Source organism: Mustela nigripes, chromosome 16, assembly GCF_022355385.1.
Source record: "Mustela nigripes isolate SB6536 chromosome 16, MUSNIG.SB6536, whole genome shotgun sequence".
In the NCBI taxonomy this organism is placed as follows: Eukaryota; Metazoa; Chordata; class Mammalia; order Carnivora; family Mustelidae; genus Mustela; species Mustela nigripes.
In genome coordinates, this window is record NC_081572.1 from 32,744,812 (window position 1) to 32,767,604 (window position 22,793).

Genomic DNA, 22,793 nt, shown 5'->3' on the forward strand with positions numbered 1-22,793 from the left:
AAGTGGGATTTTTTTTTCTGGGTACCAGGTGATGCAATATTTGCAAGTCAATCAATGTGATACAACACACCAATAAGAAAAAGGATAAGAAATACTACCATTTAGGGGCACCTGGGTGGCTCAGTGGGTCAAGCCTCTGCCTTCGGGTTGGGTCATGATCCCAGGGTTCTGGGATCAAGCCCTGCATTGGGCTCTCCACTCAGCAGGGAGCCTTCTTCCCCTTCTCTCTCTGGCTGCCTCTCTGCCTACTTGTGATCTCTCTCTGTCAAATATATAAATAAAATCTTTTAAATTAAAAAAAAAAAAAAGAAAGAAAGAAACCTTCCCATTTCAATAGACACAAAAAAAATACTAGGGAAAGTACATCAACCATTCAGGATAAAAACCCTCAAGAAAGTGGGTATAGAGGGAACATACCTCAACAAAGTTAAGGTCGTCTCTGAAAAACACACAGCTAACATCATACTTGATGGGGAAAAATTGAAAGCCCTTCCCCAAAGGTCGAGAACAAAACAAGGATACCCACTCTCATAGTCCTAGCCATAGCAATCAGATGATAAAAAGAAATAAAAGGCATCCAAACTGGTAAGGAAAATGTTAAACTGTCACCATTTGCAAATGACATAAACAATACACAGACATAAACAATACACAGAAAATCTTATTCCAGCAAAAAAAAATTAGAAGTAATGAATTCAATAAAGCTGAAGGACACAAAGTTAATACAGAGAAATCTGCTGCATTTCTATATGCTAATATTGAGGCAGCAGAAATAGAAATTTCTAAGAAAATAATTCCATTTTTAATTGCCCCTAAAATAATAAGAGAACTAGGTATAAACCTAACCAAAGAGATGAAAGACCTATTCTCTGAAAACTATAAAACACGGAGGAAGAAAACTGAAGATGACACTAAGAAATGCAAAGATATTTCATGCTCATGGATTGGAAGAACAAATACTGTTAAAGTGTCTATACTACTAAAAGCAATCAAAATACCAGTAGCATTTTTCACAGAACTAGAAAAATCCTAAAATTTGTATGGAACCACAAAAGACCCCAAATAGCCAAAGCAATCTTGAAAAAGAAAGCAAAGCTGAAGGCACCACAATTCTAGACTTAAGTTATATTATAAAGTTGTAGTAATCAAAACAGTATGGTACTGGTACAAAAACAGATACATAGATCAATGGAACAGAACAGAAAACCCAGAAATAATGGGTTAATAAATATATGGTCATTTAATCTTCGACAAAGCAGGAAAGAATATCCAATGGGAAAAAACAGCTCTTCAACAAATGGTGCTGTTGGGAAAACTGGACAGCAACAAAAGAATGCAACTGGACCACTTTCTTACACTATACACAAAAAATAAATTCAAGGGAGTCAAGATGGCGGAGAAGTAGCAGGCTGAGACTACTTCAGCTAGCCAGAGATCAGCTAGATAGCTTATCTAAAGATTGCAAACACCTGAAAATCCATCGGCAGATCAAAGAGAAGAAGAACAGCAATTCTGGAAACAGAAAAACAACCACTTTCTGAAAGGTAGGACCGGCGGAGAAGTGAATCCAAAGCGACGGGAAGATAGACCCCGGGGGGAGGGGCCGGCTCCCGGCAAGCGGCAGAGCAACCGCGCACAAAATCAGGACTTTTAAAAGTCTGTTCCGCTGAGGGACATCGCTCCAGAGGCTACCGGGGCAAAGCCCACACGGGGTCAGCGTGGCCTCAGGTCCCGCAGGGTCACAGAAGGATCGGGGGTGTCTGAGTGTCGCAGAGCTTGCGGGTATTGGAACGGGAAAGCCGGCTACAGAGACAGAGCCAACAGTAAGCTCGCAGCTCGGTGTTACCTTGAACCGGTCGCAGGCTCGGTGAGCTCGGAGCGCGGCCAGAGGTCAGGCAGACGGGAGTAACTGGGCGCTGTTCTCTGAGGGCGCACTGAGGAGTGCGGCCCTGGGCTCTCGGCTCCTCCGGGCCGGAGACCAGGAGGCTGCCATTTGTATTCCCGGCCTCCGGAACTCTACGGAAAGCGCTCAGGGAACAAAAGCTCCTGAAAGCAAACCCGAGCGGATTACTCACCCCGGCCCTGGGTAAGGGCAGTGTAATTCCGCCTGGGGCAGACACTTGAGAATCACTACAACAGGCCCCTCCCCCAGAAGATCAACAAGAAATCTAGGCGAGACCAAGTTCACCTACCAAGGAGTGCGGTTTCAATACCAAGGAGAGCAGCAGAATTCCAGAGGAGGAGAAAGCCAAGCACGGAACTCATGGCTTTTTCCCTGTGATTTTTTTTTAGTCTTGCAGTTAATTTAATTTTTTTCTTTTTCATTTTTTGTTTTTTTTTCTCGCCTTTGGGTAAAATTTTTTTTAAACTGTTACCTTTTTCTTTTTTAATGATTTTTTACTAGTTTATCTAATATATATATTTTTTCTTTTTTATATTTTTCTTAGGTGTTTTCTTTTTTTAAAATTTTTTTTTCTTTTTTTTCTTTCTTTCTTCCTTTTTGAACCATTTTTTATCCCCTTTCTCCCCCCTCACGATTTTGGATCTCTTCTAATTTGGTTAAAGCATATTTTCCTGGGGTTGTTGCCACCCTTTTAGTATTTTACTTGCCCCTTCATATACTCTTATCTGGACAAAATGACAAGACGGAAAAATTCAACACAAAAAAAAGAACAAGAGGCAGTACCGAAGGCTAGGGACCTAATCAATACAGACATTGGTAATATGTCAGATCTAGAGTTCAGAATGACAATTCTCAAGGTTCTAGCCGGGCTCGAAAAAGGCATGGAAGATATGAGAGAAACCCTCTCGAGAGATATAAAAGCCCTTTCTGGAGAAATAAAAGAACTAAAATCTGACCAAGTTGAAATCAAAAAAGCTATTAATGAGGTGCAATCAAAAATGGAGGCTCTCACTGCTAGGATAAATGAGGCAGAAGAAAGAATTAGTGATATAGAAGACCAAATGACAGAGAATAAAGAAGCTGAGCAAAAGAGGGACAAACAGCTACTGGACCACGAGGGGAGAATTCGAGAGATAAGTGACACCATAAGACGAAACAACATTAGAATAATTGGGATTCCAGAAGAAGAAGAAAGAGAGAGGGGAGCAGAAGGTATACTGGAGAGAAATATTGGGGAGAATTTCCCCAATATGGCAAAGGGAACAAGCATCAAAATTCAGGAGGTTCAGAGAACGCCCCTCAAAATCAATAAGAATAGGCCCACACCCCGTCACCTAATAGTAAAATTTACAAGTCTCAGTGACAAAGAGAAAATCCTGAAAGCAGCCCGGGAAAAGAAGTCTGTAACATACAATGGTAAAAATATTAGATTGGCAGCTGACTTATCCACAGAGACCTGGCAGGCCAGAAAGAGCTGGCATGATATTTTCAGAGCACTAAACGAGAAAAACATGCAGCCAAGAATACTATATCCAGCTAGGCTATCATTGAAAATAGAAGGAGAGATTAAAAGCTTCCAGGACAAACAAAAACTGAAAGAATTTGCAAACACCAAACCAGCTCTACAGGAAATCTTGAAAGGGGTCCTCTAAGCAAAGAGAGAGCCTACAAGTGGTAGATCAGAAAGGAACAGAGACCATATACAGTAACAGTCACCTTACAGGCAATACAATGGCCCTAAATTCATATCTCTCAATAGTTACCCTGAATGTGAATGGGCTAAATGCCCCTGTCAAAAGACACAGGCTATCAGAATGGATAAAAAAACAAAACCCATCTATATGTTGCCTCCAAGAAACTCATTTTAAGCCCGAAGACACCTCCAGATTTAAAGTGAGGGGGTGGAAAAGAATTTACCATGCTAATGGACATCAGAAGAAAGCAGGAGTGGCAATCCTTATATCAGATCAATTAGATTTTAAGCCAAAGACTATAATAAGAGATGAGGAAGGACACTATATCATACTCAAAGGGTCTGTCCAACAAGAAGATTTAACAATTTTAAATATCTATGCCCCCAACGTGGGAGCAGACAACTATATAAACCAATTAATAACAAAATCAAAGAAACACATCAACAATAATACAATAATAGTAGGGGACTTTAACACTCCCCTCACTGAAATGGACAGGTCATCCAAGCAAAAGATCAGCAAGGAAATAAAGGCCTTAAACGACACACTGGACCAGATGGACATCACAGATATATTCAGAACATTTCATCCCAAAGCAACAGAATACACATTCTTCTCTAGTGCACATGGAACATTCTCCAGAATAGATCACATCCTCGGTCCTAAATCAGGACTCAACCGGTATCAAAAGATTGGGATCATTCCCTGCATATTTTCAGACCACAATGCTCTAAAGCTAGAACTCAACCACAAAAGGAAGTTTGAAAAGAACCAAAATACATGGAGACTAAACAGCATCCTTCTAAAGAATGAATGGGTCAACCGGGACATTAAAGAAGAATTGAAAAAAATCATGGAAACAAATGATAATGAAAATACAACGGTTCAAAATCTGTGGGACACAACAAAGGCAGTCCTGAGAGAAAAATATATAGCGGTACAAGCCTTTCTCAAGAAACAAGAAAGGTCTCAGGTACACAACCTAACCCTACACCTAAAGGGGCTGGAGAAAGAACAAGAAAGAAACCCTAAGCCCAGCAGGAGAAGAGAAATCATAAAGATCAGAGCAGAAATCAATGAAATAGAAACCAAAAAAACAATAGATCAAATCAACGAAAGTAGGAGCTGGTTCTTTGAAAGAATTAATAAAATTGATAAACCCCTGGCCCGACTTATCAAAAAGAAAAGAGAAAGGACCCAAATAAATAAAATCATGAATGAAAGAGGAGAGATTACAACTAACACCAAAGAAACACAAACTATTATAAGAACATACTATGAGCAACTCTACACCAATAAATTTGACAATCTGGAAGAAATGGATGCATTCCTAGAAACATATAAACTACCACAACTGAACCAGGAAGAAATAGAAAGCCCGAACAGACCCATAACCAGTAAGGAGATTGAAACAGTTATTAAAAATCTCCAAACAAACAAAAGCCCAGGGCCAGACGGCTTCCCGGGGGAATTCTACCAAACATTTAAAGAAGAACTAATCCTATTCTCCTGAAACTGTTCCAAAAAATAGAAATGGAAGGAAAACTTCCAAACTCATTTTATGAGGCCAGCGTCACCTTGATCCCAAAACCAGACAAGGATCCCACCAAAAAAGAGAGCTATAGACCGATATCCTTGATGAACACAGATGCGAAAATACTCAACAAAATACTAGCAATAGGATTCAACAGTACATTAAAAAGATTATTCACCATGACCAAGTGGGATTTATTCCAGGGCTGCAAGGTTGGTTCAACATCCGCAAATCAGTCAATGTGATACAACACATCAATAAAAGAAAGAACAAGAACCATATGATACTCTCAATAGATGCTGAAAAAGCATTTGACAAAGTACAGCATCCCTTCCTGATCAAAACTCTTCAAAGTGTAGGGATAGAGGGCACATACCTCAATATCATCAAAGCCATCTATGAAAAACCCACCGCAAATATCATTCTCAATGGAGAAAAACTGAAAGCTTTTCCGCTAAGGTCAGGAACACGGCAGGGATGTCCATTATCACCACTGCTATTCAACATAGTACTAGAGGTCCTAGCCTCAGCAATCAGACAACAAAAGGAAATTAAAGGCATCCAAATCGGCAAAGAAGAAGTCAAATTATCACTCTTCGCAGATGATATGATACTATATGTGGAAAACCCAAAAGACTCCACTCCAAAACTGCTAGAACTTATACAGGAATTCAGTAAAGTGTCAGGATATAAAATCAATGCACAGAAATCAGTTGCATTTCTCTACACCAACAGCAAGACAGAAGAAAGAGAAATTAAGGAGTCAATCCCATTTACAATTGCACCCAAAACCATAAAATACCTAGGAATAAACCTAACCAAAGAGACACAGAATCAATACTCAGAAAACTATAAAGTACTCATGAAAGAAATTGAGGAAGACACAAAGAAATGGAAAAATGTTCCATGCTCCTGGATTGGAAGAATAAATATTGTGAAAATGTCTCTGCTACCTAAAGCAATCTACACATTTAATGCAATTCCTATCAAAGTACCATCCATCTTTTTCAAAGAAATGGAACAAATAATTCTAAAATTTATATGGAACCAGAAAAGACCTCGAATAGCCAAAGGGATATTGAAAAAGAAAGCCAACATTGGTGGCATCACAATTCCGGACTTCAAGCTCTATTACAAAGCTCTCATCATCAAGACAGCATGGTACTGGCACAAAAACAGACACATAGATCAATGGAACAGAATAGAGAGCCCAGAAATAGACCCTCAACTCTATGGTCAACTAATCTTCGACAAAGCAGGAAAGAATGTCCAATGGAAAAAAGACAGCCTCTTCAATAAATGGTGCTGGGAAAATTGGACAGCCACATGCAGAAAAATGAAATTGGACCATTTCCTTACACCACACACAAAAATAGACTCAAAATGGATGAAGGACCTCAATGTGCAAACGGAATCCATCAAAATCCTTGAGGAGAACACAGGCAGCAACCTCTTCGACCTCAGCTGCAGCAACATCTTCCTAGGAACAACGCCAAAGGCAAGGGAAGCAAGGGCAAAAATGAACTATTGGGATTTCATCAAGATCAAAAGCTTTTGCACAGCAAAGGAAACAGTTAACAAAATCAAAAGACAACTGACAGAATGGGAGAAGATATTTGCAAACGACATATCAGATAAAGGACTAGTGTCCAGAATCTATAAAGAACTTAGCAAACTCAACACCCAAAGAACAAATAATTCAATCAAGAAATGGGCAGAGGACATGAACAGACATTTCTGCAAAGAAGACATCCAGATGGCCAACAGACACATGAAAAAGTGCTCCATATCACTCGGCATCAGGGAAATACAAATCAAAACCACGATGCGATATCACCTCACTCCAGTCAGAATGGCTAAAATTAACAAGTCAGGAAATGACAGATGCTGGCGAGGATGCCTAGAAAGGGGAACCCTCCTACACTGTTGGTGGGAATGCAAGCTGGTGCAGCCACTCTGGAAAACAGCATGGAGGTTCCTCAAAATGTTGAAAATAGAACTGCCCTATGACCCAGCAATTGCACTATTGGGTATTTACCCTAAAGATACAAATGTAGTGATCCAAAGGGACACATGCACCCGAATGTTTATAGCAGCAATGTCCACAATAGCCAAACTATGGAAAGAACCTAGATGTCCATCAACAGATGAATGGATCAAGAAGATGTGGTATATATACACAATGGAATACTATGCAGCCATCAAAAGAAATGAAATCTTGCCATTTGCGACAACATGGATGGAACTAGAGCGTATCATGCTTAGCGAAATAAGTCAAGCAGAGAAAGACAACTATCATATGATCTCCCTGATATGAGGAAGTGGTGATGCAACATGGGGGTTTAAGTGGGTACGAGAAGAATCAATGAAACAAGATGGGATTGGGAGGGAGACAAACCATAAGTGACTCTTAATCTCACAAAACAGGGTTTGGGAGAAGGGGGTGGGATTAGGGACATTGGGGAGGGTATGTGCTTTGGTGAGTGCTGTGAAGTGTGTAAACCTGGTGATTCACAGACCTGTACCCCTGGGGATAAAAATATATGTTTATAAAAAATAAAAAATTTTAAAAAAAATTAAAAAATAAATTCAAAGTGTATTAAAAACCTATATGTGAGACCTGAAATCATAAAAATCCTGGAAGAGAAGACAGTAACTTCTTTGACATCAGCCAATGCAATATTTTTCTAGATCGGTCAGTCTCCTGAGGCAAGGGAAACAAAAGATAAACTACTAGGAGTACATCAAATTAAAAAGCTTTTGGAAGAAAACAATAAATAAAACTAAAAGGCAACTGACGGAATGGGAGAAGAAATCTGCAAATGACATACATAAAGGGCTAGTATCCAGAATCCATAAAGAATTAATCAAAATCAACATCCAAAAAATAATCAAATTTAAAAATGGGCAGAAGACATGAACACACATTTCTCCAAATGTGGACATACACATGGCCAAAAAACACATTGAAAAGTTGTTCAATATCACTCATCATCAGGGAAATGAAAATCAAAACCACAATGAGACATCACTTCACACCTTTCAGAATGGCTAAAATAAAAAACTCAAGAAACAGGGGCGCCTGGGTGGCTCAGTTGGTTGAGCAAATGCCTTCAGCTCAGGTCATGATCCCAGAGTCCTGGGATCGAGTCCCTCATCGGGTTCCCAGGTCCACAGGGAGTTTGCTTCTCTCTCTGATCTTCTCCTCTTCTCATGCTCTCTCTCGCTGTCTCTCTCTCTCAAATAAATAAATAAAATCTTAAAAAAAAAAAACAACCCTCAAGAAACAACAGAAGGTAAGGATGTAAGGAAAAGCGAATCTTCATGCACTGTTGATGGGAATGCAAACTGCAAACTGGTGCAGCCACTGTGGAAAACAGTATGGAGGTTCCTCAGAAGTTAAAGGTAGAACTACCCTATGATCCAGCAATTACACTACTGGGTATAGACCCAAAGAATAATACAAAAACATTAATTTAAAGGGATACATGCATCCCTAATATTTATAGCAGCATTATTTACAACAGCCAAGATATAGAAGCATCCCAAGTGTCCACTGATGGATGAAGAAAATGTGGTACACACACACACACACACACACACACACTGGAATATTTTTTAGCCATAAAAAGAAGGAAATTTTGTAATTTCAAACAACATGGATGAAGGTAGAGAGAATAATGCTAAGTCAGACAAACAAATATCATGTGATTTCACTCATATGTTGGATTTAAGAAAGAAAATAATCGAGGAAGGGGAAAAAATAGGAGAGAGAGAGACAAACCAAGAAAGAGTCTTAACTATAGAGAACAAACTGACGTTTACCAGAGGGGAAAGGTGGGGGGTGGAGAATGAGTGAAACAGGTAATGGGAGGGAGGGAGATATTTACAGTCTCAAAAAATATGTCCCCACAGGATAGTTCTTAATTACAAAGTGAAAAATTTAGTAATTTGTAGAGAAATCCGGCAGACATTAGCTTACCCAAGTAATCTAAATTAGTCAATTGTAATGGGACAAATAAAAGAGATGTACCCTCCTGCTACTCCCTTGTATGAACCTCTGAAAAGGCTCTATCATCACTTCTCCAGTATTCCTACCTCAAGTGCATAACCTAAATTTCATTGTGAGGAAACATTCAGAGTACTCCCAAATTGAGGGACTTCCTGCAAAATAACTGCTCTTTCTCAGAAGTGTCAAAGTCATAAACAAAAGATGAAAAAAATAAAGATTAAGTGACCCAGATTAAAGAAGATTAAGACTAATGGAATTTAACTAAAAGCAACAAGTGATGCTGGATTGGATCCTAGACCAGACAAAGGAAAACAATGGCAAATCTTTAAATGATCGTAGATTATAGTATTATATCAATGTTAATTCCGATTTTGATAACTATACTTTAGTTACATAAAAACATAGTTCTTTTTAGGGAGTACACAGTGAAAAGTATATTTACCTTATCTTGAAAGTCTCACCAAAAAAAAAAAAAAAAATAGAGAAAAGAGGAATACAACAGAATATTAACATTTGGGGAATTAATCTGGGCAAAGGGAATATGGGAACTGTTATTTAATATTTTTTGACTTTTCCTAAATACGGAATTTCAAAATTAAAAATAAAATGAAAAAACTAAATCTCATTTTGGAATCCAGAGATGAGAGGAAAGAAACTGATTGTCTTTCATTCAAGCTCCTTCTTTATATGATACTTAATAGCAAGTAAAAATGCTGAATATCCCCACTTTAAGGCCTAATTAAGTTAACATGCTTCATTACCACTTAGATGCTTTGTAGTGGTAGTTAAGGGGAGACACTCACATAGTTTCTTCATCAATGTCATTTTCTTCTGTGTTACTTGTTGCTGTGGAACTGGCAGAGGAACTGCTGCCATCAAGGTGATTCACTTCGTCTTCCCCAACAAGATCCAGATCCAGATCTCCATCAGAGAGTTCATGCTAGATCAAGGCAAAGAAACAAGACTTCCATCTCAATTAGTTTTACTCAGTTGATCATCTGATCCATATCGCCCTCGGCTGCAAGGACGTCAAGAATCCCCAGTTCGGATGCAGCTTCTCTCTCCTTATTTCCGCAAGTCTACACACTTATATACGCTTATGTGACCAATCAGCGAGCAGGGTACAGGAGGGAGCGAATCAGGCTGTGCACCTAAACGAACAACTTCGCTAGCAACCAATGCTGTTTACTTCCTCTTTGGGCGTTCCGCTTAGTCTCAGGAGGCAATCCTAACCTGGCAACTAGCCAGGCGCCATCTTTTAATGGCGGAGGCTGCCCTGGCCAGGGGCCTGCCTCTGACAGATCCAGCTGATGGACCAAGCCCTGAAGAAGGATGTAATCATCAGAACTCTCTGCTCCTGTGCAGAGGAAGCTGAGCCCTTTAGGGAAAACAACACAATATCTCATTCCACTAATAACTTACTGCTACCATTTTCAGCTAGGCCTTCAATGTCCCTGGAAATGCTTCATATATTCCTTGTGAGCTGCCAGTAATGCTCTTCACAGGTAACATTTCAAACCATCACTCCTCTATTTATGTCTAACCTCAGATATCCTCAAGGACATCGTAAAACTATCACCTATCTACACAGAAAAACCTATCAGTTAGTAAGTGTAAATACCCCCAAATTTTAGCTGCCCTACCTGCAAATCTCACTATTCCTTTAATTCATCCTGTCAAAGGTTAACTGCATCACTTCAGCACTCCACTCCAACCACCCTTATCTATCTCCTTAAATAGTTTGTCTTGTCAGTACCTTAACCTTACCTCTCTCCTCACTGGCTCCTTCATTTTAATACGTACTTGAAATCTCCCATCTTAAAAATAACAATTATAAAAATGAAACAAACCAAAAAACACCTTGTTTTTGCATCACTGTCTGATTTTAAACAGTAATAATTACTTCTTGAATTTTTATTCTGGTTATGGCTTAGTTGGGATAAAACTGGGATATCTCCGATATCCTAAATCATGCTACCTACATATGCAGAAATAAGGTACTTTACTAGTTTTAGTGAATGGAAATAGAATGCATTTTTTAATTCCACTATTCATATAGTTTCCAGAATGTACATCAGTTTATTTTGTAGAATGTATACTTTTCTACAATAAATTATAGAACTGTGCAACACTTTGATTCAACAACTTCTGACTTATTACTATTTACAGAAGAGCATACACTAGTAATGAAAACAAATGGACACGACTTTTAGTACACTAATGCATAAAAGTATAGAGTACTTTATATTGGAAATCATGATCTTACTTCTCTTATAAAACACAAAATGAATCTAAGACAAGTCTTATTATTACATGATAATTTTTTTAACTTGGGATTTATTTATTTATTTATTCTTAGAGACAGAGAGCATGAGAGTGGGGGGAGGGACAGAGGGAGAGGAGAAAAAGAATCTTAAGCAGACTCCCCTCTAAACAGAGCCCAATGTGGGGCTCTATCTGACCCCCTAAGATCACGACCTGAGCCAAAGTCAACAGACAGATGCTTCACCCACTGAGCCACCCAGGCGCCTCTTACATGATAATCTTCATTCTGAATCTTCTCTTCCTCTTCTTCATCCTCTTTGACCTCTCTTGTAGCAGCTGTAGTAGGACCATCCTGGAGAAGCATATCAGTGCATGACACAGACTTCTTAGCACGTGTCTCAGGAGTATCATCATTTTGGGGGCTAAGATGATTATCTGGTGGTGACAAATCTCTTGATTTCTGAGTTCGAGACAACTCAATAGTAAGTCTCTTAAAATAAACAATAACAGCACAAACAAACATGAGTCAAAAGCAGTGTTTCAATGGCACAGTAAAAACATTTTAGGTAAAAAAATATATATCCAGATGTCCTAAAACCATTTTTCAAACCATCTCTCTCAATCCCTCCTAGTTTTATAGAAAAATCTATGACAAAAAAACCCTGCCCCCCACTTTATTCTCATTTTGCTTTTCATATCTAGCCTAAGTTACATATACAAGAGCAAACTGTACAGTAAGTACGAGCAGTTTTAAACAATATACTTATCCTGAAACTTTCTCCAAGTATGTACTCATTCATACTTTCCTCCCTCATCTATTAACCTTTCTCAGCACTCCCATCCTTCCACTCCATTTCAATTTCCACTGGCAGAAAGAAACATTCCTTATATAATTTAGTTTACCACTATAAGATAAAAATTCCTTGTCTGATCCTCCCCAGGGCTCAATTCAGCAACAGTGAAAATTCAAGATGGGATAATTTTCAACTTTTCTATAGCTTAGAATCCTTTAAATTCAAGATAGCATGGAAAAGAGAAAGATTCAAATCACTGAGAAACACAAGAAGTTTACCTCAAATGAGAGCAGCACTGTCCAAAATGTAGCTTTATACAATGATAAAAATGTAATATACCTGCAATGCCCAATACAAGCACTTAAAATGTGGCTAGTGCAACCAAAGAACTGATATTTAATTTTAATTAAGTTCACACAGCCACACGTGGCTAGTGGCTAATTGAACTAAGAGTGCAAAATTAGAGGCTCAAAGGTGGTATGTAGATGGAGAATAAGGTAACTGGACTTTTCTACAAAATTACAAAAGAGGAATATCCAAAATCTAATCACAAGTGTAACATGCCAGTAAGACTATAAATATAAAACACTAAACTCATATGTTTTTTGGTTACTTTTTTTTTTTTTTAAGATTATTTATTTATTTATTTGACAGAGATCACAAGTAGGCAGAGAGGCAGGCGGGGGCAGGTGCGGGGGCTGGGAAGCAGGCTCCTCTCCAAGCAGAGACCCTGATGCAAGGCTCGATTCCAGGACCCTGGGATCATGACCTGAGCCAGAGAGGCTTTAACCCACTGAGCCACCCAAGTGCCCCTTTTGGTTACCTCTTTAAGGTTATTTATTTGTTGGATGTAGCTGGCTTGTGCAGCTTCCAATTGAGTAATATACCAATGCTGGTCCCGGCATTTTTGAAAGAAAGTTGGTGAACGAACCTGAAACCTTAAAAGAAAAGCTGCACATGAAACATGATCCAAAAAGTAAAATATTATCAACCAAGCACTGAATCTGTAACTATAAATTTTATAAAAATTATAATTTTAAGTTTATTTGATTACAATGCTAAAATTCAACATGAACTCAGAGCTGCTGGTATTATTTATACATATAGTTTACAAATTATAATGACATAACATCCTGAAAACTTATCTTTAGGTCAGTTGTCTAAACACAAAATACCCTTTTCTAAAGAAGTAACACTACACATCATGAGTAAACTCCCAAACTACTAAAGCATATTTATTATAATAATCTAGATCAAATACCATGTTGATCATGAGTTGGGAAGAAGACCATGCCATGCAGGAAAGAGGAAGCTAATGCTTTCTTTCCCCCTTTCTTACTTAGGTCAAACCCAGACAAAAATAGGCAAAGTCTGTTTTAGACTGCTCTTTTTCTTTCGTACTTTCATCTCATGCTCCTGTATTTCTTCCTCCCCAGCAGAAAACAAAAAAGTACCTTAAAGGGTCAACTACGTGGAACTGCTTTACTGTCCCTCAATGAGTTGCATGCTCTAAATAACCTATATTCCTATCCCCTCCAGATAGCAGCTTAAAATCAGCTCTCCATCACAATATGGCATATTGCAGCTTGGGTCAGGGAAAAAAACAAGTATATTAAAGGATTTTAATAGATAAATAATAGCATCTCAATCTATTCAGAGTTATCTTTATTTTCATTTGTATTTATGTATTTTTTGGTGGACAGTGAAACAAGGTTTATTGAGCAATAGCAAAGTGAGAGTACAAACCTCCCAAGGAGGGAGGGGACACAAAGGGGATGCCTTATCTGTACTTTTAAAACCCAGATACTTACTAATGCAAAAAACCCTATACCTATGTCAGAAAAGTGAACCTGAGTCTATTCATAGTGGAAAAATCTATAGCAATACGCAAAGAGGTTTCTAAAGAGTGGAAGAGTCCCAAAAAGCAAAACTAACTTGGAAACCTACAAATCATCTTTCCAGTCTTGCCACCCTTATGTTAAATATCATTCCATTTTTTGTAGGATTTTACTAGCTAGTATAGGAGTCTACTGACCATCATCTAGAGTTATCTGCAGTGGATAATGATGTTCAGGCAAAGACACTCATGCACTGGAGGACAGAGATTATTCACTCAACCAATACCCTAAGGGGATGCTGCCCAGTCAGTGTCCATTGGTAAGATTTTCACGAGGACATTATCTTTGAATGACTAATGAACTATAGTCAATTCTGAACATTAGTGGGTCATTAAAACAAATGCAAGCATGAGGTAACATTCCTTAACTTTCTGATTTAACAAAAGGAGAATAAAATACATACTCTTTTATATATAGTTAAGAAAAACCTTAACTTACTTATTTGTCAAAAAGAGAGAGAGAGAGAGAGACAGAGCACAAGTAGGGGGAGTGGCAAGTAGAGCACACAGAGGGAGAAGCAGGCACCTGGCTGAGTATGAAGCTCAGAGCCCAATGTGGGACTTGATCCCAAGAGCCTGGGATCATGACTTGTGCCAAAGGAAGATGCTTAATGGACTGAGCCATCCAGGAGTCCCTGTTTTTTTTTGTTTGTTTTTGAAAGTATACTCCAGGGGCACCTGGGTGGCTCAGTGGGTTGGCTCTCTGCCTGCCTCTCTGCCTACTTGTGATCTCTCTGTCAAATAAATAAATAAAGTCTTTTATTTTTTTTAAGATTTTATTTATTTATTTGACAGACAGAGACCACAAGTAGGCAGTGAGAGAGGGGGAAGCAGGCTCCCTGCTGAGCAGAGAGCCCGATGTGGGGCTCGATCCCAGGACCCTGAGATCATGACCTGAGCTGAAGGCAGAGGCTCAACCCACTGAGCCACCCAGGTGCCCCAATAAATAAAATCTTTAAAAAAAAAAAAAAGTACACTCCAGGGGTGCCTGGGTGGCTCAGTCATTAAGCGTCTGCCTTTGGCTTGGGTCATGATCCCGGGGTCCTGGGATTGAGCCCTGGATCAGGTTCGCTGTTCTGTGGGGGGCCTGCTTCTCTCTCTCCCACTCCCCTGATTGTGTTCCTTCTCTCGATATCTCTGTCAAATAAATAAAATCTTTAAAAAATAAAAAAATTTTTAAAAATAAAATACACTCCACATCCAGTGTGGAACCCAACTCGAGGCTTGAACTCATGACCCTGAGATCAAGACATAAGCTGAAATCAAGAGTTGGGACACCTAACTGACTGAGCCACCCAGGTACCCTTTATTAACTTTCTAGTAAGTACATATAAAATTCCATGAGAATCTTAAATTGACTTAAATTTTCAGCAATCTCTCATTAAATAAATATTATGAGTAATAAGATAATTCAGAGCCTCCTCTCCACAAATCCTATAGCAATTTATTTTCTACTGCTATTTTAGCACTATCTTGTAGAATAAATAGGCTTTTTTGTTTTGTTTTGTTTTGTTTTTTAAAGATTTTATTTATTTGACAGAGAGAGAGATCAAAAGTAGGCAGAGAGAGAGAGGGAAGCAAGCTCCCTGCTGAGCAGAGAGCCCAATGCAGGGCTAAATCCCAGGACCCTGAGATCATGACCTGAGCCGAAGGCAGAGTCTTAACCCACTGAGCCACCCAGGCGCCCCAGAATAAATGGTTTTATCTGCCCAATTTATCTTGAGTTCCCTGAGAATAAAATCGATGCCTTATTCTTAATATTAACCCAGTGCCAAGCACAGACTCAGTCAATGTTGCTGAATAAGCAATAATAAAACATCAAAACAGGACTCTGTTCCTGTCCTAATATTCAAGTCTAGTAGGAAAAGTTTTATTATAAATAAAGACGGCTTAAAAATAGAGACTAGAAGTTGGGCTACACTGAGTTAAAAAAGGGAAACTATCACACAGATTACCACCAAAAGATTCACATTAGTATGACTCCAATATGGGGAGGACTAAGACTTTGGTATTTGGTCAAAGTGATGGTTGAATAATTTTGCAATCCTCTCTACAGGGAAAGTGTGGAATAGCAACAAATTATTTTTTTGGCAAATAATTTTTAAAAATACAAAAACCCTGAAAGGTTATAAAATGGAATTAAAATAATTCCCCCAAAGACAAAAACATCAATCTTTTTTTTCTACCCTGAAAATGCAATAATCTTTTTTCACTTCTTTATTCTCCCAGAAAGGTTATGAAGAACACACACTAATAAAGTTTAATATAACAGCAACTCATACACCACCCTCTAGACCAAAGAGCTCAGAATAAGAGAAATTTAAGAGTAGATCAATCACTTCCAAGGAAAATAGCTTTGAAAATTGTTTTGATAGTAACTTAAAACTATTAAAACACTGCTCAAAACATAATTGGATCTACTTTTTTAATACTCAAGTTCTCATTTTCATCATCCAGATTAAAATATCATGTAATGGGGGCATCGTGGTGGCTCAATGGGTTAAAGCCTCTGCCTTCAGCTCAGGTCATGATCTCAGGGTCCTGTGATTGAGCCCTGCATAGGGCTCTCTGCTCAGCAGGGAGACTGCTCACCACCCCCACCCCACCTGCCTCTTTGCCTACTTGTGATCTGTCAAATAAATAAAATCTTAAAAATAAATAAATAAAATATCATGGATGATGTTCTAAAATGTCTGACTTATAAAGGATACAACATTAAACAGGGCTGTTGTGGTTTTATAGTTAGCATTTACATTGTCCTTTATTGCAAATAATACCCCAACTACTATCACTTAGTTTGTTTTCAGCAATTTTCATCTCTATTTCCCTACTTTTAATTTGCTGTTATCTAGAAAGGACTGAAAATTATTTTGTGAGTTTAAGCTTGTAAAACCAGTCACGCAAATATATAATGTCAAGTGAAAAAAATAAGCACTTGATCCTTATTTTTGTATTTCCAAATGCTAAGGTTGACAGAAGTTCACTAACTAAATGTCAAACACATTTCCAAATTATATTACTAACTACACAGGGCTTCTGAAATAAAATAGTTAAAAACATAATAAGATTGGGCGCCTGGGTGGCTCAGTGGGTTAAGCCGCTGCCTTCGGCTCAGGTCATGATCTTAGGGTCCTGGGATCGAGTCCCGCATGGGGCTCTCTGCTCAGCAGGGAGCCTGCTTCCCTCTCTCTCTCTCTGCCTGCCTCTCTGTCTACTGTGATCTCTCTCTGTCAAATAAATAAATAAAATCTTTAAAACAAAACAAAACAAAAAAACAAACATAATAAGATTATAGTTAGTATAAATTTCAATATTCATCTCTGTTAAATGAATAAACTTTTTTGAGACAGCTAAAACACATGCACAAGGTTGAGTAGTCAGGAAGGGACAGAGGGGGAGGGCTGGTCCTAAGCAGGATCTACCCTGGGTGGGGCTTGATCTCACAACCCAGAGATCATGACCTGAGCCAAAATCAAGAGTCAGATGCTTAACCAGCTGAGCCATCTAAGCACCCCAAATAAATAAGCTCTAAAATAAAGTTCTGATGCAATTATTACCGCATGATAAAAACAATATCAAATGTTTCTTAATACCTTAAAATCACTGTATCATTTTGTCGATTCAAGTATCCTTCATTTGCAAGTAAATCTAAACGGAAAAATCTATTATAACCCCAGCACTCTCCAACTTCAAAGTCAGATGCAAATTCTCGAATGATATTTTTGGTAGGATCATTGCAGGACTGATGAACCATCTCTACACGATATTCGTATCTAAAATTGAAAAACAAACTATTAATACAGAGTTAACAAACAAGAAGAGAAGACAGACATATCAAAACATTAAGTAGGTCATTAAGTTATTACCTGAGAAGAAACTTATTGATATGTACAGTCACTTTTCTTTCAGAAATGACTGTATCATTTATAAAGACCCAGTTTTGTAAATGGGCTACCACAACATGATTGGCACTAGGTCCTTATTTCCTTTTAAAAATGTTTACTAATATAGCAGGTCAAGTACTACCTCAAAAATAAATAAATTTTGTATAAAACAGTACTTTCTTTTTTTTTTTTTTTTTTAAAGATTTTATTTATTATTTATTTGACAGAGAGAGAAATCACAAGTAGGCGGAGAGTCAGGCAGAGAGAGAGAGAGAAGCAGGCTCCCGCTGAGCAAAGAGCCCGATGCGGGGCTCGATCCCAGGACACTGAGATCATGACCTGAGCCGAAGGCAGCGGCTTAATCCACTGAGCCACCCAGGCGCCCCTATAAAACAGTACTTTCAAAGTTACTTTTGTTTTAGCAAAGCTATATATTTTTCCATGTATTCATTACCTGTATTTCCTCACATATAAATATTCTGCCATTTCCACTAAGGTTCATCCCCATGCGATTATAAAGTAAATAATAAATTTTAAAATACTATATTATTCCAATTCAAGTTTGAATTAATTGTGCTCAGAAATTCAAGACAAAAGTAAAAAAATTAAAAAAAAAAAGAAATTCAAGACTACAAAATTTTCTAACTGAAAACAAGTATACACTGAGAAATCCAGTATACTCAGATTTCTGTAACTTTTATTACATTAAACTCCAATGTCTTCAAACTCATTTTTATTAAGAAAGCACTCTTATTTAAAGAAGACAAAAAAATGAAAAAAATAAAGATAACCAGAAGGAACACTCGAAAGTCATAAAGCTTTCCTTTTTGGTGGAGATACATTTTTAAAAGAAAAACACAGGGCGCCTGGGTGGCTCAGTGGGTTGGGCCGCTGCCTTCGGCTCAGGTCATGATCTCGGGGTCCTGGGATTGAGTCCCGCATCGGGCTCTCTGCTCAGCAGGGAGCCTGCTTCCTCCTCTCTCTCTGCCTGCCTCTCTGCCTATTTGTGATCTCTCTCTGTCAAATAAATAAATAAAATCTTAAAAAAAAAAAAGAAAAACACAAAAGCTTACAACCTGCTATTTCTGCTGGCAAAAGTAAGTAAAAAAACTGCAGCTCTTTACCTATAAATGTCAGATGTAAGAATTTAAGTACTGTCAAATGATTTTTATATTAATATCATTCACAATACATTATCAAGATTGATGGCACAAAGAACTAACCAATATGTAAGTTGTGATATTTTGTTCACTTCAATTTTAAGGAAGTCATGAAGCTAGCTCTGTAGTATAAAAGGTACCATTAAACATCCAGAAATAAACCCCAACATCCATGAACAATTGTTTTTGACAAGGATGCTAAGATCATTCAATGGGAAAGAAAACGTCTCCTCGACAAAAAAGGTGCTGAGAAAACTGGATAGCCACGTGCAAAAAAGAATGAAGCTGAGCCCTTAACTAATTCCATATACAAAAATTAACTCAAGGGGCGACTCGGTGGTTCAGTGGGTTAAGGCCCCCGTCTTCAGCTCAGGTCATGATCCCAGGGTTCTGGGATTGAAGTCCTATCAGGCTCTGTGCTCAGCAAGGAGCCTGCTTACCCCCCAACCCCTCTCTCTGTCTGCCTCTCTGCCTACTTGTGATCTCTGTCTGCCAAATAAATTAATTAAGTAATTAATTAATTAAACTCAAAATGGACCAATGACCAAATATTAAGGGCTTACAACTACAAAGCTCTCAGAAGAAAACACAGGGGTAAATCTTCATGAACTGACCGAATTTGGCAATGCATTCACAGATTTGATTCCAAAAGTATGAACAACAAATGGCAAAACAGATAACTTGAACTTTACAAAAATTTAAAACACTATACATCAAAGGACATTGAGAAAGTAGAAGGACAAACCTAGAAAATGGGAGAAACTACTGTCAAATCCTACAAACCATCTGATAATGGTTTAAGCATTCAAAATATATAAAGAATTCCTATAACTCAACAACAAAAAGAAAGCAACCCCATTTAAAAATGGGCAATGGACCTGAATAAACATTTCTTCAAAGATATGTAATGGTCAATAAGCACATGAAAAGACTCTCAACTTCATTGATCATTAAGGAAATGCAAATCAAAACCACAATGAGATACCACTTCATACTCACTGGGATGTCTCTAAAATACAATTAAAAATGGAAAATTATTAAGTGTTGGTGAGGATGTGAAGAAATATGAACTCTCATACGTTGCTGGTAGGAACACAGAATTGTATAGCCACTGTGCAAAAGCTTGGCAGTTCCCCCAAAATGTTAAAAATACAAAATTACCATATAACCCATCAATTCCACAACTAGGTATACATTCAAAAGAAAGAAAAACATATGTCCATATGAAACCTTTACTGCAGGATTATTCATAACAGCCAAAAGTTGGATACAACGCAAACTGTCCATCAACAGATGAATAGGTAAAAAAGTATATACATAAAATGGGATATTATTCAGTCATATAAAAGAATGAAGTTCTGGTATATGCTTTACATGGGTGAACCTTGAAAACACCATGCTAAGTAAATAGAAGCCAAACACAAAGGTCCCATTGTAGGATCTTTTATATGAAAAATTTAGAATAGGAAAACACACAGGAAAAAAAAGGAGTTGTAGTTATCTCGTATAGGAGGAGAAAGGAATAGGGATTGTTTACTTAATGGGTATGGAGTGTTCTGGGGTGATAAAAACATTCTGAAACTAAAGACCCTCTAATGTAAATAAACTAAGTTCCACTGAATTGTATATTTTTAAATGGTTAACTATGTGTTATGTAAATTTCACCCCTAAAAAATTAACTTTTTACTTTTATTTTTAAAATGAGTAGTGAAAAACTCAGAACACAAACAATCAAGAATATTGAAAATCTGTGTGTGTTGGGGGGAGACACATTAATGCAAGTTGTCAAATACATCCAGAATCGAAACAGATTAAAAGTGAAAAGTCACTTTGTATGAAAAACCATATAATGTTTGAAAAAAGATCATTCTTTTACTGGCATTAGTTCTTTGAAATCATAACAGATACAGACCCATGTTTCTAACAAATGTGGGAATTAATCCAAGTTAAATTAGTTACAAAGCATCTCAACTCCAATCTTAGATAGAACTAAAACCCTAAATTTGAATATTCCAACTTAAATTCTTTTCTTTATCAAACCGAAGATCCAAATAAATATGACAACTGTTAACTTAAAAATTTTAGTATTATTACATTTACTCTCTCGGGGAAAGTTCAACACTTTCTTTAAGCAACTCAAAGAAATTCCCCTCTTAGTCTAAAACAAGGCACTCCGCAAAGACTGTTAAAAGTCAATTCCAGAATGTCACTCATGCAAATTTTCTCTGAAGGCCTATATATGTGTATGCTAACACACACCTGTAGAAAGATACTTAAGCATAATGAAATTATGAGAGTACCTCTGCAGCATCCCAGATGATATTAAAATCTACTAGATAATGACACAACGATTTAAGATGTTATTCCATATTTTGGCAGTTAAACTACTGTTCAACTCTAAAATTCCAAAATTAAAATGACATTTTAATATTAATGAAGAGGTACTCAAACTCTTCTCTAGGCTTACTGAAGTGTTAAAGAGAATTAAGAGATAATAAAATGTCATTTTACCAGAATAGAAAGGTCTCACTGAGGTAGTTAGATAATATCTAACAAATATACAAATCTTTTTTTTTTCTTTTTAAAGATTTTATTTATTTATCAGAGGGCGGGGGAGAGAGCGAGCACAGGCAGACAGAATGTCAGGCAGAGGCAGAGGGAGAAGCAGGCTCCCTGCTGAGCAAGGAGCCCGATGTGGGACCCGATCCCAGGATGCTGGGATCACGACCCGAGCCGAAGGCAGCTGCTTAACCAATTGAGCCACCCAGGCGTCCCCAAATATACAAACCTTAATATTTATTCAACCTTATTCTCCTGAGTAATACTTCATTTTCATTGATAATGTTATGGTGTTTGCAAGACCATGTAAACTTTAAGTTCCTGTAGTGTATATGGTCAACAATAAAAGAACAGAGATGAAATCAGTACCAAAGGCAACAAAACTATCACAAAATCTACATTATCAGTAAGACAAAAAGGAGAAACTTCCTAAAACAAGAAACAGAGGTAGATCAAGAAATAACTTAATCAAGAGACAAGGAAAAGCCCAAGATTTAATGGTAGCAACAGGGACGTGAACAAAATCCTGCAGTCACTGAGATTCTTATAATTCTGCCCGTAATCAAACACCTTCCAACCAAAACGGCTGATTTGAGAGAATCAAACGGAGCCCAGTAGTTAACTATACAGAGATACCCCCCCCCAAAAAATCTGGTTAAACAGACTGCTGCTGAACAATGCTGATCTTGAGTGAATAATTTAACTAAACCATCACTGTATTACCATCTGTGAAATGGGACTAATAATATAACCTATAGCTCACAATATGGTAAAGCAAAGTGAGTTATGTAAAACACAGTGCTTGGTGCAAAGTATATATTTAGCAGTTAGCTACTATGACAACAATACAGGTGAGTCCACTGTTTCAGATCATATAAGACATCTGGAGCAGAGCTATAAGTAAAACATATTTCCAATTTTCTTCCCGTATTACTAACATTACTCATAATTTGACTCACCAGTAGCGGCAAGAATATTCTGCATTAAGGTTAGTCTATGCCAGAGGTTGTTTAAGTATAGTTCGTGTACCCCTGGCGGTCAGTTCCTGTATGATCCTTTTAGGGATCCAAAATGTCAAAACCATTATCGTA

General features: G+C 37.8%; 1 protein-coding gene across 7 annotated transcripts in view; it reads right to left on the minus strand.

Moving 5' to 3' along the window:
* The window catches only part of TRIM37 (tripartite motif containing 37), a 143,899-nt gene that overhangs the window by 66,018 nt on the left and 55,088 nt on the right, over positions 1-22,793 (minus strand). For all 7 annotated transcript variants that reach the window (XM_059380577.1, XM_059380575.1, XM_059380581.1 and 4 more), the window contains exons 13-16: positions 17,693-17,872; positions 13,026-13,140; positions 11,680-11,898; positions 9,947-10,083 (exon numbers count right to left, since the gene is read on the minus strand). In XM_059380577.1, coding sequence (XP_059236560.1) covers positions 9,947-10,083; positions 11,680-11,898; positions 13,026-13,140; positions 17,693-17,872 — 651 coding nt within the window. The remainder of the gene's footprint in view (positions 1-9,946; positions 10,084-11,679; positions 11,899-13,025; positions 13,141-17,692; positions 17,873-22,793) is intronic.